We start from the raw sequence: 13,563 nt of genomic DNA, 5'->3' as shown, positions 1-13,563 counted from the left end.
TACCTAGCATGTATCAGGGACTTTTTAATGTACATAATAGCTTTTAAGTTTGTCTCTTTTTTTTTCCATATATTAAGATTTTATTCTCTATGGAATAAAAATAATTCTAAGGAAATACTGAGAGTTTCAACCCTGACATCACTACCATAAAAAATTTAGGTCTTATCTATTTAGTGGATCTCAATTCTACTCACCCATAAGCATAAAACAGGTCTCTGATCTGCTTTTGTTTATAAGGTGAGGTTCCTTAAGCTCATCAGGTCAGAGTGGTGTTTAGCATCAAACAAGAACTGTTAAATAGAGGCAGAGTTTTATTTACAAGTTTTCAAGAGGCAAAATCATATTTTATGAAATGAATATTTGAGTGAAGCCAAGAAACATATCTACTGTTACTAAGGGGCAGTGATATCCTTCTGTTCATCAGCTTTTCGTTTTAATGCTCTAGCAGACTAGCATCTTGTTGAAAGTATTTTAAGTGACAATTATGGATCTACATTTGTACTAAAATTTAATTGTATGTGATGCTGATGGGGGGAAAATGCTGAAATGAAAGCCTGACAGACAGGTCTTACATGCATAGGCCTTGATGGTCGCATTATACCTTATTACCTGTTGCTTGCATGTTTCTTATAATTATGAAATGCCATTCTGGTTTCAGACTCTTAATTTTACAAGAAAAGTGTGTCTTAAAAGTGCAGCTATGAGTCAAATATTACTGTACCCTGCTTTTCTTTCTTACCAGTAAATTATGATAGTTTTTTCTTAATCTACCTCATTTCTAAACAGCTGTGTGCTTTTATATTTTAATGGATTTTGGCAAGGGGGCATCATACTCTTTGTATTTTTGAAATCTGTTCATAGTGGGGGAAGATATAGTAACACATTTTAACATGTTGAGTTTTAGGTGTTACTTTCAAGTTTAGTTGTGGCAAACTTCTATTAATTTTTAAAAAGTATATAAATTAGGAAATTAGAGTTTGAATTCCCAAATGGGGAAGTTAAATTTATTCTTATAGCTGCTTATATGTATTTTTTTATTATTCAATGTTCCTGTGCACATTTTCTGTTTTTATATAGGCTATGTAGAACCAATGCAGACATTCAATGATGTGTTAGCTCAGCTAGATGCTGTTGTCAGCTTTGCTCATGTATCAAATGGAGCGCCAGTTCCATATGTACGACCGGTCATTTTGGAGAAAGGACAAGGAAGAATTATTTTGAAAGCATCCAGACATGCTTGTGTTGAAGTTCAAGATGAAGTTGCATTTATTCCCAATGATGTTCACTTTGAAAAAGATAAACAGATGTTTCATATCATTACTGGTAAAAAAAAAACAACAAAAAAACACCAACACCTTGTTTATGGGTTATTTTGGGTAATGTTTCTTTTTTTAATGTTGGGGTGAAAAATATGCTTAAAATTGATGAAGAAAATCCAAATTTTTGAAATTTTAAGAACATGTTATTCATATTAATGAGTAATATATTCGTATTTGGATTGGTGGGAAGATTTGGGAGAGGGCGTAAAGGCTTTTGAGAAAATACTGTGTTTATAAGAAACTTCTGTTTTAGGAGTTCAGGGCATTTAAAAATGAACACCCCTTCTTCCTCAATGCTTACTTCTGTGCCAGACCTTTTAGTAGTGAGGTCTTTGAAAATCAAGCAGAACTGGCTGCTGGAATGACCTCAGTTAAGGGTAGCAGTACTTTTATTTTTAATTTCTTAAAAAAATATTTATTGTTGAAAGTATTACAGATGTCCCTCTTTTTTTTCTCCCATTGTCCCCTTCTAGCCCACTCCAGGATGGAAGTTCTTTTAAAGCCATGGCACTAAGGAAAATAATGTAGCATGTCTCAAACTAAAATGTTTTGAGAGATCTTAACCAGATTCCAAAAAAACAAAAGTGAGGGAGGGAGTAAGGAGTCTTTGGGCAAATGTGTTCTATTTCCCCAAATGGATTTTCAAGTTGTTTATATAATCTACCTAACCCAGATATGTAAATTGTGCATTTTCCAAAATTGTAGGGTCATGTCTTAGGGCTTTAGTGTGGTTTTTAAGTGGTTGAAGGATTTGACCATACTGGTCCATTCACTAATGGCCCATTTATTAATGAGTTACAGTGTTAAGTCAGTTGGGCCTGTACTACTTTTCTGGATGTCATAAAATTATTCTGCAGGCAGCTCTATGAGCTGTGGGAAACTGTCTGTGTGATCTTTCTAGGCCATAATCAAATTATAGGTAAGGTATATTTTTTATGGGTCCTCTCTATGAAAGGAGCAATATAGGTTTGTCTGAAGGGAAAATAGCATTACCTCAGGGAGCAGTATTGGCAGCAACTTTGTCCATGTCTTTGGGCAGCTAATGGTTCTGCTTCTTTTATCTCACATCATATTACCTAGGTGATTAGTCACCAGTGTGCAATTTAAGACTAAGTCGGTTTATTAGAAATAAATTAATTTTGCTTTTCGATATAATGTGTTTTACAGGCCCCAATATGGGAGGTAAATCGACATATATTCGCCAAACCGGGGTAATAGTTCTCATGGCCCAAATTGGGTGTTTTGTGCCATGTGAGTCGGCAGAAGTGTCCATTGTGGACTGTATCTTGGCTCGGGTAGGGGCTGGTGACAGTCAATTGAAAGGAGTCTCCACCTTCATGGCTGAAATGTTAGAAACTGCTTCTATTCTCAGGTGAGTGCATTTCCCAGTCCCCTAAAAATGGAAATGAATGTCTCTGTCCTATGAGAAGTACATTTGCAGATTCACCTGTAAAACATCTGAGGACTTTTATCTAGTGTAACTGTTTGTTGTGAGCTTTTTGTACTTTATATTATCTTAAAAGTGTGATTGGTATAGTTGTGGTGATGTTTGATTTTTTAAAGGTGTCTTCTTAAGGTTTCTGGTAGTTGTTCATCTTATATTTCCCCACTACCATGCTTTCCTGCACTGTTCACACTGCCTGGAATGTTCCTCCTTGCCCTTTGCCCAAGTCCTTTCCAAGCTTTACAGGCCCTAATGATAGAAATTCTACTTCTTCAGTGATTTTCGCCCCCCCCCCCCGCCCCCCAACATGAACCTAAGGTAGCCATGGGCAAACTACGGCCCGTTTGAAATGAATAAAACTAAAAAAAAAAAAAGACCGTACCCTTTTATGTAATGATGTTTACTTTGAATTTATATTAGTTCACACAAACACTCCATCCATGCTTTTGTACTTTATATTATCTTATAATATAAAGTTTATTTTCTACAAATAGAAATGAAGATCATCTACCTCGTCTGTAAATTTACTGATGATTTGGGTCCAGTTTAAGAACCCATTGTGCCCTCGAGTCAAAAAGTTTGCCCACCCCTGACCTAAGGTCTTGGCTATTTCCTCACTGAACTCTGTCATGTCTGAAATTTATTAAGTTTTTATTTTAGAGGTTATTGAAATCTCTTGTTTTTATTTCACTTTTCAGGCGCTTCTTTAAAGACATGAAGGCATTAGGCCCTTTGAGTTTTGGTGTCCTTAGTAAATTGTGTTGATTATAATTTTTTAAAAATTTCCCTCCTTACATTTAGTAGTATTGTGGCAGGCACACAAATTTTCTTGACCATCAGCCATGTGACCCACTCACTGTTCATATTATTATACCCTTGTTCCATCGTCATGTAGTGTTATTATTTTTTTAAATTTTTACTTATTAGCGTGAGAGAGAAACATGAATTTGTTGTTCCACTTATGCATTCCTTGGTTGATTCTTGTATATGTTCTGATCAGAGATCATACCCACAACCTTGGTGTATCAGGATGACGTTCTAACCAACTGAACCCAAGCAGGGCTGGAATTATTATTAATTTTAAATCTTGGTTGATTTGATTTATTCACCTTGTTTCTTCTTCTACCCATTGTTCATATCCATGCCTATTTTTTCTCCTAGAGTTTAGTGCTTTTTATTGACTTCGTTGAAAATTTTAACATTAAAATAATGAATCTGTTGTTTGTGGCATATCTTTTGTTTTCTTGCATTATTATTTTTGGGAAATTTTCCCATAATTTTGTGTTTCAGGTCTGCAACCAAAGATTCTTTAATAATTATAGATGAATTGGGAAGAGGAACCTCTACCTATGATGGATTTGGGTTAGCATGGGCTATATCAGAGTACATTGCAACAAAAATCGGTGCTTTTTGCATGTTTGCAACCCATTTTCATGAACTTACTGCCTTGGCCAACCAGATACCAACTGTTAATAATCTACATGTCACAGCACTAACCACTGAAGAAACCTTAACTATGCTTTATCAGGTGAAGAAAGGTGAGTAGACCACTGGTATACTGAGAATTCAGAATGTGACAGTGGGAAACTTGCTTGAAATGTCAGTAATTGTCTTGTTCTAAGTTAGTATGAATTATTGACATTTTTACAGAACACATTTATCTCTTAATTCACACTCTGGGAGCTGAGACATGGTACATCATCTCTGTTTCTGTGTCTTATAGTAGGATCATTCATTCTAAAACAATCACATAAATAATAATTTATACTCTTTAACATCATCACAGAGGAATTTTATACTGCCTCCCATGCAGTCACATTAGTAACAATAAGCTCTGAAGTTCCAAGGCTCTAGCTTTTACTGTTTAATAAACTATTTATTATGATTATCTCATTAGGTTATGTAATGGTATATTACATAAACAGGTTCATTTAAAGCTGGGGGTTCCAGAATTCCTGAAATTGTTTGTAGTTGTCACATAAGGAATGAGTTATTTGTTGGCATTTCATCCTTTCAGGAAAGCTTGTCATTCATGGGTCTAGCAGCTAATCAGATTACTGAGTTCATGTGGTTAATGTGCTGTATAGCTTTTATTACTTAAACATTTCACCACTCATCAGAATAACTTGTTCAGATGGCTTTCTGATTTTCCATGAACATGTTTTTCTGCATCAGTAGGTTGCACATAAGTGAGATAATTAGTTTTGGTTATTTTATCCTTTGTTATTTATGCTTCGGTAGGAATTCTTTTGAGTTCTGTGTTTGCATTATTATTAACATAAAATATAAATACTTTTAGTTGGTCCGGCATTTCACATAAAGTTGAGGTTTTGCTTTTAAATTATTATGTTTTGGGTGAAATAGAAATGGGTTCAGAACATTTTTTTAAGAACACAGATAAAGTACAGAGAAGATAGGAATAAGTTTTTCCTTCACTGTGGATGCTTATGAACATATACTCCCATTTTGTTTTTACTTGTTTTTCTTAGTCCCAGCTCAGGAATGCATGGGATATATATGTAGGCCCCCCAGTAATTTACAATTGGTATATAATTGAGGCAAAAATGAAAGCCTCATAATAACTGCGAGCATCATGTGTATTAAACATTTGGAAGGAGTACCTTGAGTCAGTTTATTTTCTACAAATAGAAATGAAGATCATCTACCTCGTCTGTAAATTTACTGATGATTTGGGTCCAAGAATTCCATTGTCATTTGTTTGTAGTAGGTTACAATCAGAATGAGATTATATAAAATGGTAAGTAACTTTTCTAAGAAAAGTATTGTAAATATTTAAATTTACTTTTATTGTTCTTTTTAAATTTATTTATCCAGCCAGTTTTCTGGAGTCACCATTTCTAGAAATTCATGTAGGCAGATTCAGAGGATAGACCATTCACTAATAGTCAGTATATTTTGAATTAAATGCTCCTTAATTAGTGACACTTTTACATTTATTTATTTTTCTTAGTACTTTAATTTCTCCCTTATGAAATGAGAAAACCTCAGAGAGATAGACTTGATTAATTTTCTTCAGAATTCAGATATTTGTCTAGGCCTTTTGAGGATTATCTGTCAAGCCTTTTCTCTGCTATTTTTATTTTTCTGCTACATTTGTCAAGGATAAAATATAGTACTGTGCCAAGTCATAATCACTTTTCATTGGAGGCTTAATTAAAATGCCTTTATCTCCATTACTATGAAACATTTGGCTAATGTGTTTGAAATAATACAAGGTTGACTTTTCTAATGATAAGGTAAGAAGGATAAGTTCCATTTACATAAATTGCTGTCTCTTCCTACTCTGTCCCTCTCCCCACACTCCCCTTCCCACTTTCTTGTAGGTGTCTGTGATCAAAGTTTTGGGATTCACGTTGCAGAGCTTGCTAATTTTCCTAGGCATGTAATAGAGTGTGCTAAACAGAAGGCCCTTGAACTAGAGGAGTTTCAGAATATCGGAGCATCACAAGAAAGTGATGAAATGGAACCAGCAGCAAAGAGGTGCCATCTGGAAAGAGAGGTTTGTGAGATTGATTCTGCAGTTATCTAACCTCTGTATTGTTACATAGATCAGGTCACCAAGATGAGTTACTTTTTCCCTATATGATTGTAATGTGTATTTACTGATCATTCATTATTGGTGTTCACTTACATTTCTTTGCATCGCAAAGAATTCTCTTATCATTTTGATTTCTGCACTATATAAACATCTGCATGCTCAAAAGATAACATTTAGGTACCAGATTTAAAAAGTAGGAGAATAGAACTATTAGTCTAGGTTTAAAATAAGTAATTCAAAGGAGTTAATAGATGTCCAAGCAGATCTTTGAATCTTCATAAATGAATATCAAGTCCAGATAAGTTGTACATTTACTCAGTGCTTAGTTAAGATGACACCAACGAAATAAAAATAGTTCTTGCCCTCCAGTTGTTTACAATATAGTTGGAGAGATAAGAACAATGAATATGTCATAGTCATAGAGAATAAAGTGGCATATGAAAAATGTTTACTCCTGGAAGTTCTTTGTGGGCAGTCTGTTCGTTCTCATGGGAGAAATGGGCCTTCTCTGAGTGATGGGTGAAATTGAGAGTCTCACACAGAAAGGTACACGCCTAGCCCTGGCCTGTGTGGTTCAATGGTTAAGAGTGTCAGCCCGTACACTGAAGGGTCTTAGGTTTGATGCACAGTAAAGGGCATGTACCTGGGTTGCAGGTTCAATCCCTGGTCCTGGATGGGGGCATGTGCAATAGGCAACCAATCAATGTTTCTCTCTCACATCTCCCCCCTCCCTCCCTCTCTCTTTCCCCTCCTCTCTTCCTACCACTCTTTAAAAAAAAAATCAATGGATGCCGAAACCGGTTTGGCTCAGTTGATAGAGCGTCGGCCTGCGGACTGAAAGGTCCCAGGTTCGATTCCCTGTCAAAGGCATGTACCTGGGTTGCGGGCACTTCCCCAGTGGGTGATGTGCAGGAGGCAGCTGATCGATGTTTCTCTCTCATCGATGTTTCTAACTCTCTATCTCTCTCCCTTCCTCTCTGTAAAAAATCAATAAAATATATTTTAAAAAAATCAATGGAAAAAAATATCCTCTGCTGAGGAAGGATTTATATATATATTTATATATATGAAAGGAACAAGCCTGTCCCAATGTAGTTTTTAAAAATTAAAGGAATAGTAGTTCTCTATAACAATGGAAACAAAGTAATCTTAATTCACTACTGCTGGGTTCTGGCAACATGTACTGTGGTATACATTGTGACAACTTGTCACATTTTAAGCTTTTATCCAATGCATTTTTTTAAAATATTTTATTGATTTTTTACAGAGAGGAAGGGAGTGAGATAGAGAGTTAGAAACATCTATGAGAGAGAAACATCGATCAGCTGCCTCCTGCACATCTCCCACTGGGGATGTGCCCGCAACCCAGGTACATGCCCTTGACCGGAATTGAACCTGGGACCTTTCAGTCCGCAAGACGACGCTATATCCACTGAGCCAAACCGGTTTCGGCTATCCAGTGCATTTTTTGTTGTTCTTGAATAATAGCTGATTGGTACCATAATTGCTGATGTATATGGTTTTTGAGCTTAAAAGGTATGATTTCATGTGCTATACCTGTAATCAGGAGAAATGTGTTATAGCTTATTAACACTGGTAGCTTTAAGTATGGAAAATGCCATCCTGAATATGAAATGGTATTGGTATCAGCACAACAGCTCTGAGTGATCTGGGATTAGGTAGGCTCCTTATGTAATCCCAGCTTCCAATTGGAACAAAAGTCATGTTCTTTGATAATAATCATTACAATGTATTGTGAACAGTGTTTAAGCTAAAGGGAGACAAAAGTGCACTTGTTCATTAATAGAGAAGTATTTTTTTCCCTTACCATTTCAATATCTACCTTTCTTTCACCTTTAAGGTACTTATTACCAACTGGCTTCCTATGTGAAAAGCAGACCTGCTTCATATATCATAATAAACATTTACATAGGGCTTACCCTTTGCTAGGCTGTGCACCTTAACATATTAATACTTTAACTCTCACAACAGCCCTGTGAGGTTGATAGTATTATCTTCTTTTACGGATGAGGGATGTTGGTAAAGAGTTTGCCCGCAGGTCATATGGCAAGTAATAAGCATTCTTTAGAATGGTAATAACTGAGCAGTAAAATAAGTTTAAAAAGAAATATCCTTTGTAATGTCTTGCTATAAAGAAATATGGTCAACTAAGGATTTTGCTATACAATTCACCGTTGAACAATAGGGTTTGAATTTGTGCAGGGTGCACTTTTACGTGGACTTTTTCAATAAATACTTCAAATATATTTTTCATGACTTTCTCAACATTTTCTTTAGCTAACTTATTTTAGGAATATAGTATATAATACACATAACATACAAAATACCAGTTTGTGTTCATTGACTGTCTTTGTTATCAGTAAGGCTTCAGTCAACTAGCAGGCTATCTGTAGTTAAGTGTGTGTGGTTTTTTAAATATATTTTATTGATTTTACAGAGAGGAAGGGAGATGGATAGAGAGTTAGAAACATTGATGAGAAACATCGATCAGCTACCTCTTGCACGCCCCCTACTGGGACCAAGGCTGCAACCAAGGTACATGCCCTTGACCAGAATTGAACCCAGGACCCTTCAGTCCGAGGGCTAATGCTCTATCCACTGAGTCAAACCAGCTAGGGCTGTAGTTAAGTTTTTGGAGAGTCAAAAGTTATACACAGATTTGCAGCTGCCCAGCACTCCTAACTTTCATTTTATTCAAGTATGTTTGACAGTGCACACTTAAAATGTAAAGAATGTTTTTTAAATACTGAGTGTCATGTTTATATAGAAGTCTAATGAAGCAATTTATTATTATTGAATGTGACTTTTAGAAAAGACACTTTGAAGACTAATGGAACGTTCCCGTGTTTTTCAGCAAGGTGAAAAAATTATTCAAGAGTTTTTATCCAAGGTGAAGCAAATGCCTTTTATTGAAATGTCAGAAGAAAACATCACAATGAAATTAAAACAGCTGAAAGCTGAGGTGATAGCAAAGAATAATGGGTTTGTAAATGAAATCATTTCACGAATAAAGGTTACTACGTGAGAAAATCCCACTAATGGAATGAAGATAATATTGATAAGCTGTTGTCTATAATACTTTTATATTGTTTTATATTAATCCTTTTTCCATAGTGATGGCAATTGATGCCCATGGCATACCAACTTAATAAAATATTTAGTAATACTTTGCTCTACCTGAGTACATTTTCAGAGATCTTTATTTTGAAAAGTAACTGAGGAATACTTAAAGGGACATGGGTAATAGTATACAATATGTTGAATTTATAAATAAAATGATGTAGTTTGTGAAATTTGTGTTGTATTTCTTTATAATAGGACTTCTATGCATATTTTATTCCCAAATGATATGGAAGAAATAAATAGCACAGAGACTTTGTAAAAGTAAAGGATCTTAAAGCAGAAGAAACCAAGGAAATCCTTTCCAGTGACTTCCCCGGAGTGTCCGTCTGTTGGCGGGAGCCAGGTTGGATGCATACACATTAGCTAGGGAACTTACTGTAAATCCAGAGTCCTAATGTGATCCTCTGCCCTGTCTGCCATTCCTCCACCCCCAGTCTGTGGAGAGACTTAAAAATCTGGATTTTAACAAAATCTTTCGTATTGGGAACCCTGATTTAGTCTATCTATTTCTCTTGTTCTACAGGTTAGTGACTGGCCTTGCTGAATATGAGGGAAAGGGCAGTCTTATAATAAATGGTGAAGGGATGATAGCTTATCCATGTAGGAATGAAATGAAATTGGATCATATCTAAAAATCAACTCCAGTGAATTTTTGATCCAAGTGTACAAGACAAAACTACCAAGCTTATAATGTTTAGTTTTATAAATTCTATAGAAAGTAATACAGGAAAATATTTTTAAGACCTCGACTTTGTGAAAGATTTAAGTCACAAACACCATAAAATTTAACACACTTAGCTATATTGAAATTAAGAACTTCTTTTCATTAAAAGGCATCACAAAGTGAAAAAGACTAGATCCATAATGGGAGAACATATCGTATTACATAAAATATCAAAGGATTTATATCCAAACTATATAAAGAATTCCTATAAAATCACTAAGAAAATGGGCACTTAAGAGTCTTTACAAAATTTTAGAGAGTCAATACAACTCAATAACAAAAAGACCAGTTAAAAGGCAAAGGATCTGAATAGATCCTTTTCCAAAACATATACAAATGGCTAATAAGCACATGAAAATATGCAGATTGTCATCAGGGAAATGCAAGTCAAAACTGCAGTGCGCTCTCACTTCGTACCCATTAGCATATCTAAAGTCAGAGAACAGGTATTGAGGATGTGAAGAAAGAGCTCACACACTGCTTGTGGAAATGTAAAATGTTGCGGTTGCTTTGGAAAACAGTTTGGCATTTCCTCAAACGTTATCATGATCCAGCACTTTGATTCCTAGGTGTATATCAAGAAAAACATGTACAAGAAAAATTTGTACACAAATGTTTATAGCAGTATTATAATAGCAAAAAAACTGAATATAACCCAAATGTCTACCGACAGGAATAGATATGCAAAATGTGGGATATCAATAGAATGGAATATTCTCTGTTAAAATAGGCATGAAGTACTGATACATGCTACAACTTAGATGACCCTTGGAAACAGTGAAGAAGCCAGTCACAAGAGTTTGTTTATGATTCCATCCATGTGAGAGTCCAAATAGGGAAAGTACAGAAACAAAGTAGATGAACAGGTGCAGAGGGTTGTTGGGCAGGTGATGGCTGGCTAGGGAGGTGATAGCTAAAGGGTATGGGGTTTCTTTTTGAGATAAAAATGTTCTAAAATTGCTGAGTTTTGCACATATCTGTACATATACTAACTAAAAGTCATTGAACCTTACACTTTGAATGTGTACAGTGTATATTATGTGAATTATATCTCAAAGCTTGTTTTTCAAAAAGTTCAGGCACTTTACCCAAGAGGAAATCTAAATGGTTCATACGTTTAGATTTAATCAACAGTCAGAAAAATGAAAACCATGCTTGGCTCCCCCTCAGGACTCTGCCCAGATTGACAATCATTTTAAGTGTGTCCACCAACTTGTTGGTGAGGATGTGGGACATTTCTGCTGGTGGGAATAATCCTATATAATAAAAGTGTAATATGCAAATTGAATAGAGGAATGACCAGTCAGTGGGGGGCAGGGCTGGTGAGCAGGCAGCACCAGGCCAGCCAAGGTGTGTTCCAGTGGGCAGAGGGAGGGAACAGTGATGGTGGGGGTGGGGGTGGGGTGGTGACCAGCAGCAGTGGAGGGGCGATGGGGCGGGCGGGGGGGGGGGCAGCACCGCCCCCTGATCCCGTCCTCACCTCCTGCAGAGGGAGGCCAGACTGCGGTCTAGGCCCGCTCCCCACAGGGCTAAGCCGTCAGTAGGACATCCCCTGAGGACTCCTGGACTGTGAGGGCACGGGCCTGGCTAAGAGACCACCCACCCACCCAGTGCACCAATTTTTGTGCACTGGGCCTCTAGTCTAATAAAATTGAGAATATGCATATGACCCAGCAATTCTGCTCCTAGGTGCATACTCTATAGAGGTGCTTGTACATATTGTACTATGATGTATATATAAAAATGGGAACAGCCTAGCTATGAAAAATGAATGATAGCTGCATAAAACAACATGGATGGTATCTTAAAAAGTAAGCAAATGACAGATACGGAATAATACAGTTTGTCCCATTTATATGAGTGAGTTGTCTAAGGGATGGGGAGGGAGATTCTAGAGCAGTGGTTCTCAACCTGTGGGTCGCGACCCCTTTGGGCGTCAAACGACCCTTTCACGGGTCGCCTAAGACCATCGGAAAACACATACATAATTACATACTGTTTTATGATTAATCACTATGCTTTAATTATGTTCAAATTGTAACAATGAAATTGGGGGTCACCACAACATGAACTGTATTAAAGGGTCGCGGCATTAGGAAGGTTGAGAACTACTGTTCTAGAGCATTACAGCATTCTGTTTTGACCTGAGGGGTGGTTTTACAGGTGCTTGTTTTATAATTGTTGTAAAACTAGATAATTATGTTTTAAGAACTTAAAATTAGGTATGACAACATGAAAATTTAAGACCAATGAGCCCTTTAAAATGCTCATCTTAATTTACCATGCCCCCCTTTTTAAAAAAAAAAATATATATTTTTTTTATTTCAGAGAGGGAGAGAGAAACATCAATGATGAGAGAAAATCATTGATCGGCTACCTCCTGCACACTCCACACTGGGGATTGAGCCCACATCCCGAGCATGTGCCCTGACTGGGAATCGAACCATGACTTTCTGGTTCATAGGTCGATGCTCCACCTCTGAGCCACACTGTATCATACCCTTTTTTGAAACATCATTAGAATGAGTTACAGTAGTTTTTCTTTTATGAATACCAAAAGCTTGGGGAGAAGATAAACTTACAGAGAAAGAATTTAAATGTGGACATTTTTATTGGTTTATAGTTATTTAGTTGCTTGTGTGAAAGACTTATATAAGTAAAAAAAAGCAGTTTCAACATTCATCATCTGGTTAGCTGTGAAGGAGTGTTTTTTGACTGCTGCACAAAAGGACGTATAAAATGGTGGTCAGTCAGTCCATGGATTTAGTTGTGAGGGCTACAGAATTGGAGGGAGGAAGAGGGTGTTGATTCTGAGAAATGTCTATCGGGTTCTGATAAATCAGGTGACATTCATTTCTCCCAAAGAGACTTCGTGTTTAATTCTAAGATCTTTTTGAGAATGAAAAGCACATAATAGACCTGTTTACAATGTTTCAGATGTAAGCTGTGCTTATCACATGGATATGCTAATGAATCAACTGGACCGTTAAAGTCTCCTTCCTTTTGGAGTGTTGGATGGAAGTAAAGCAAAAGATAAACTAATTTCTGATCTGTCAAAAGACGTTTGGATTTTAAAATTTTAATTATAATGTTTCTTTTTCTTCACTCAAACATGAACTTGGAAAATACCAGAATAAAACCAAATATATTAATATCCAAAATTTCTAACTCAACCATACTTTATTATGAAATTTGTTGGCCAAACAACCACATTTCTGAGAAAATACTTTTTTTAAAAAGTATATATTTGTTATTGATTTGAGAAAGGAAGGGAGAGGGAGAGAGAAACATCAATGATGAGAGAGGATCATTGATCAGTTGCCTCCTGCACGCCCCCTACTGGGGATCAAGCCCACAACCCGGGCATGTGCCC

The 13,563-nt window shown here is 36.3% G+C and overlaps 1 protein-coding gene across 4 annotated transcripts in view; it reads left to right on the top strand.

Annotated features, from left to right (window-relative positions):
* Positions 1-9,636, top strand: part of MSH2 (mutS homolog 2) — a 60,036-nt gene extending 50,400 nt beyond the window's left edge. For all 4 annotated transcript variants that reach the window (XM_059659909.1, XM_059659910.1, XM_059659911.1 and 1 more), the window contains 5 exons: positions 1,078-1,323; positions 2,487-2,691; positions 4,054-4,301; positions 6,108-6,283; positions 9,198-9,636. In XM_059659909.1, the coding sequence (XP_059515892.1) occupies positions 1,078-1,323; positions 2,487-2,691; positions 4,054-4,301; positions 6,108-6,283; positions 9,198-9,368 (1,046 nt within the window). In that variant the 3' untranslated portion in view covers positions 9,369-9,636. The remainder of the gene's footprint in view (positions 1-1,077; positions 1,324-2,486; positions 2,692-4,053; positions 4,302-6,107; positions 6,284-9,197) is intronic.
* The last annotated feature ends 3,927 nt before the right edge of the window (positions 9,637-13,563 follow it).

The sequence above is a fragment of the Myotis daubentonii genome, chromosome 12 (assembly GCF_963259705.1).
Source record: "Myotis daubentonii chromosome 12, mMyoDau2.1, whole genome shotgun sequence".
NCBI classification, from domain to species: domain Eukaryota; kingdom Metazoa; phylum Chordata; class Mammalia; order Chiroptera; family Vespertilionidae; genus Myotis; species Myotis daubentonii.
Note: the sequence above shows the minus strand (reverse complement) of the source record. Positions and strands in the feature narration are given on the sequence as shown.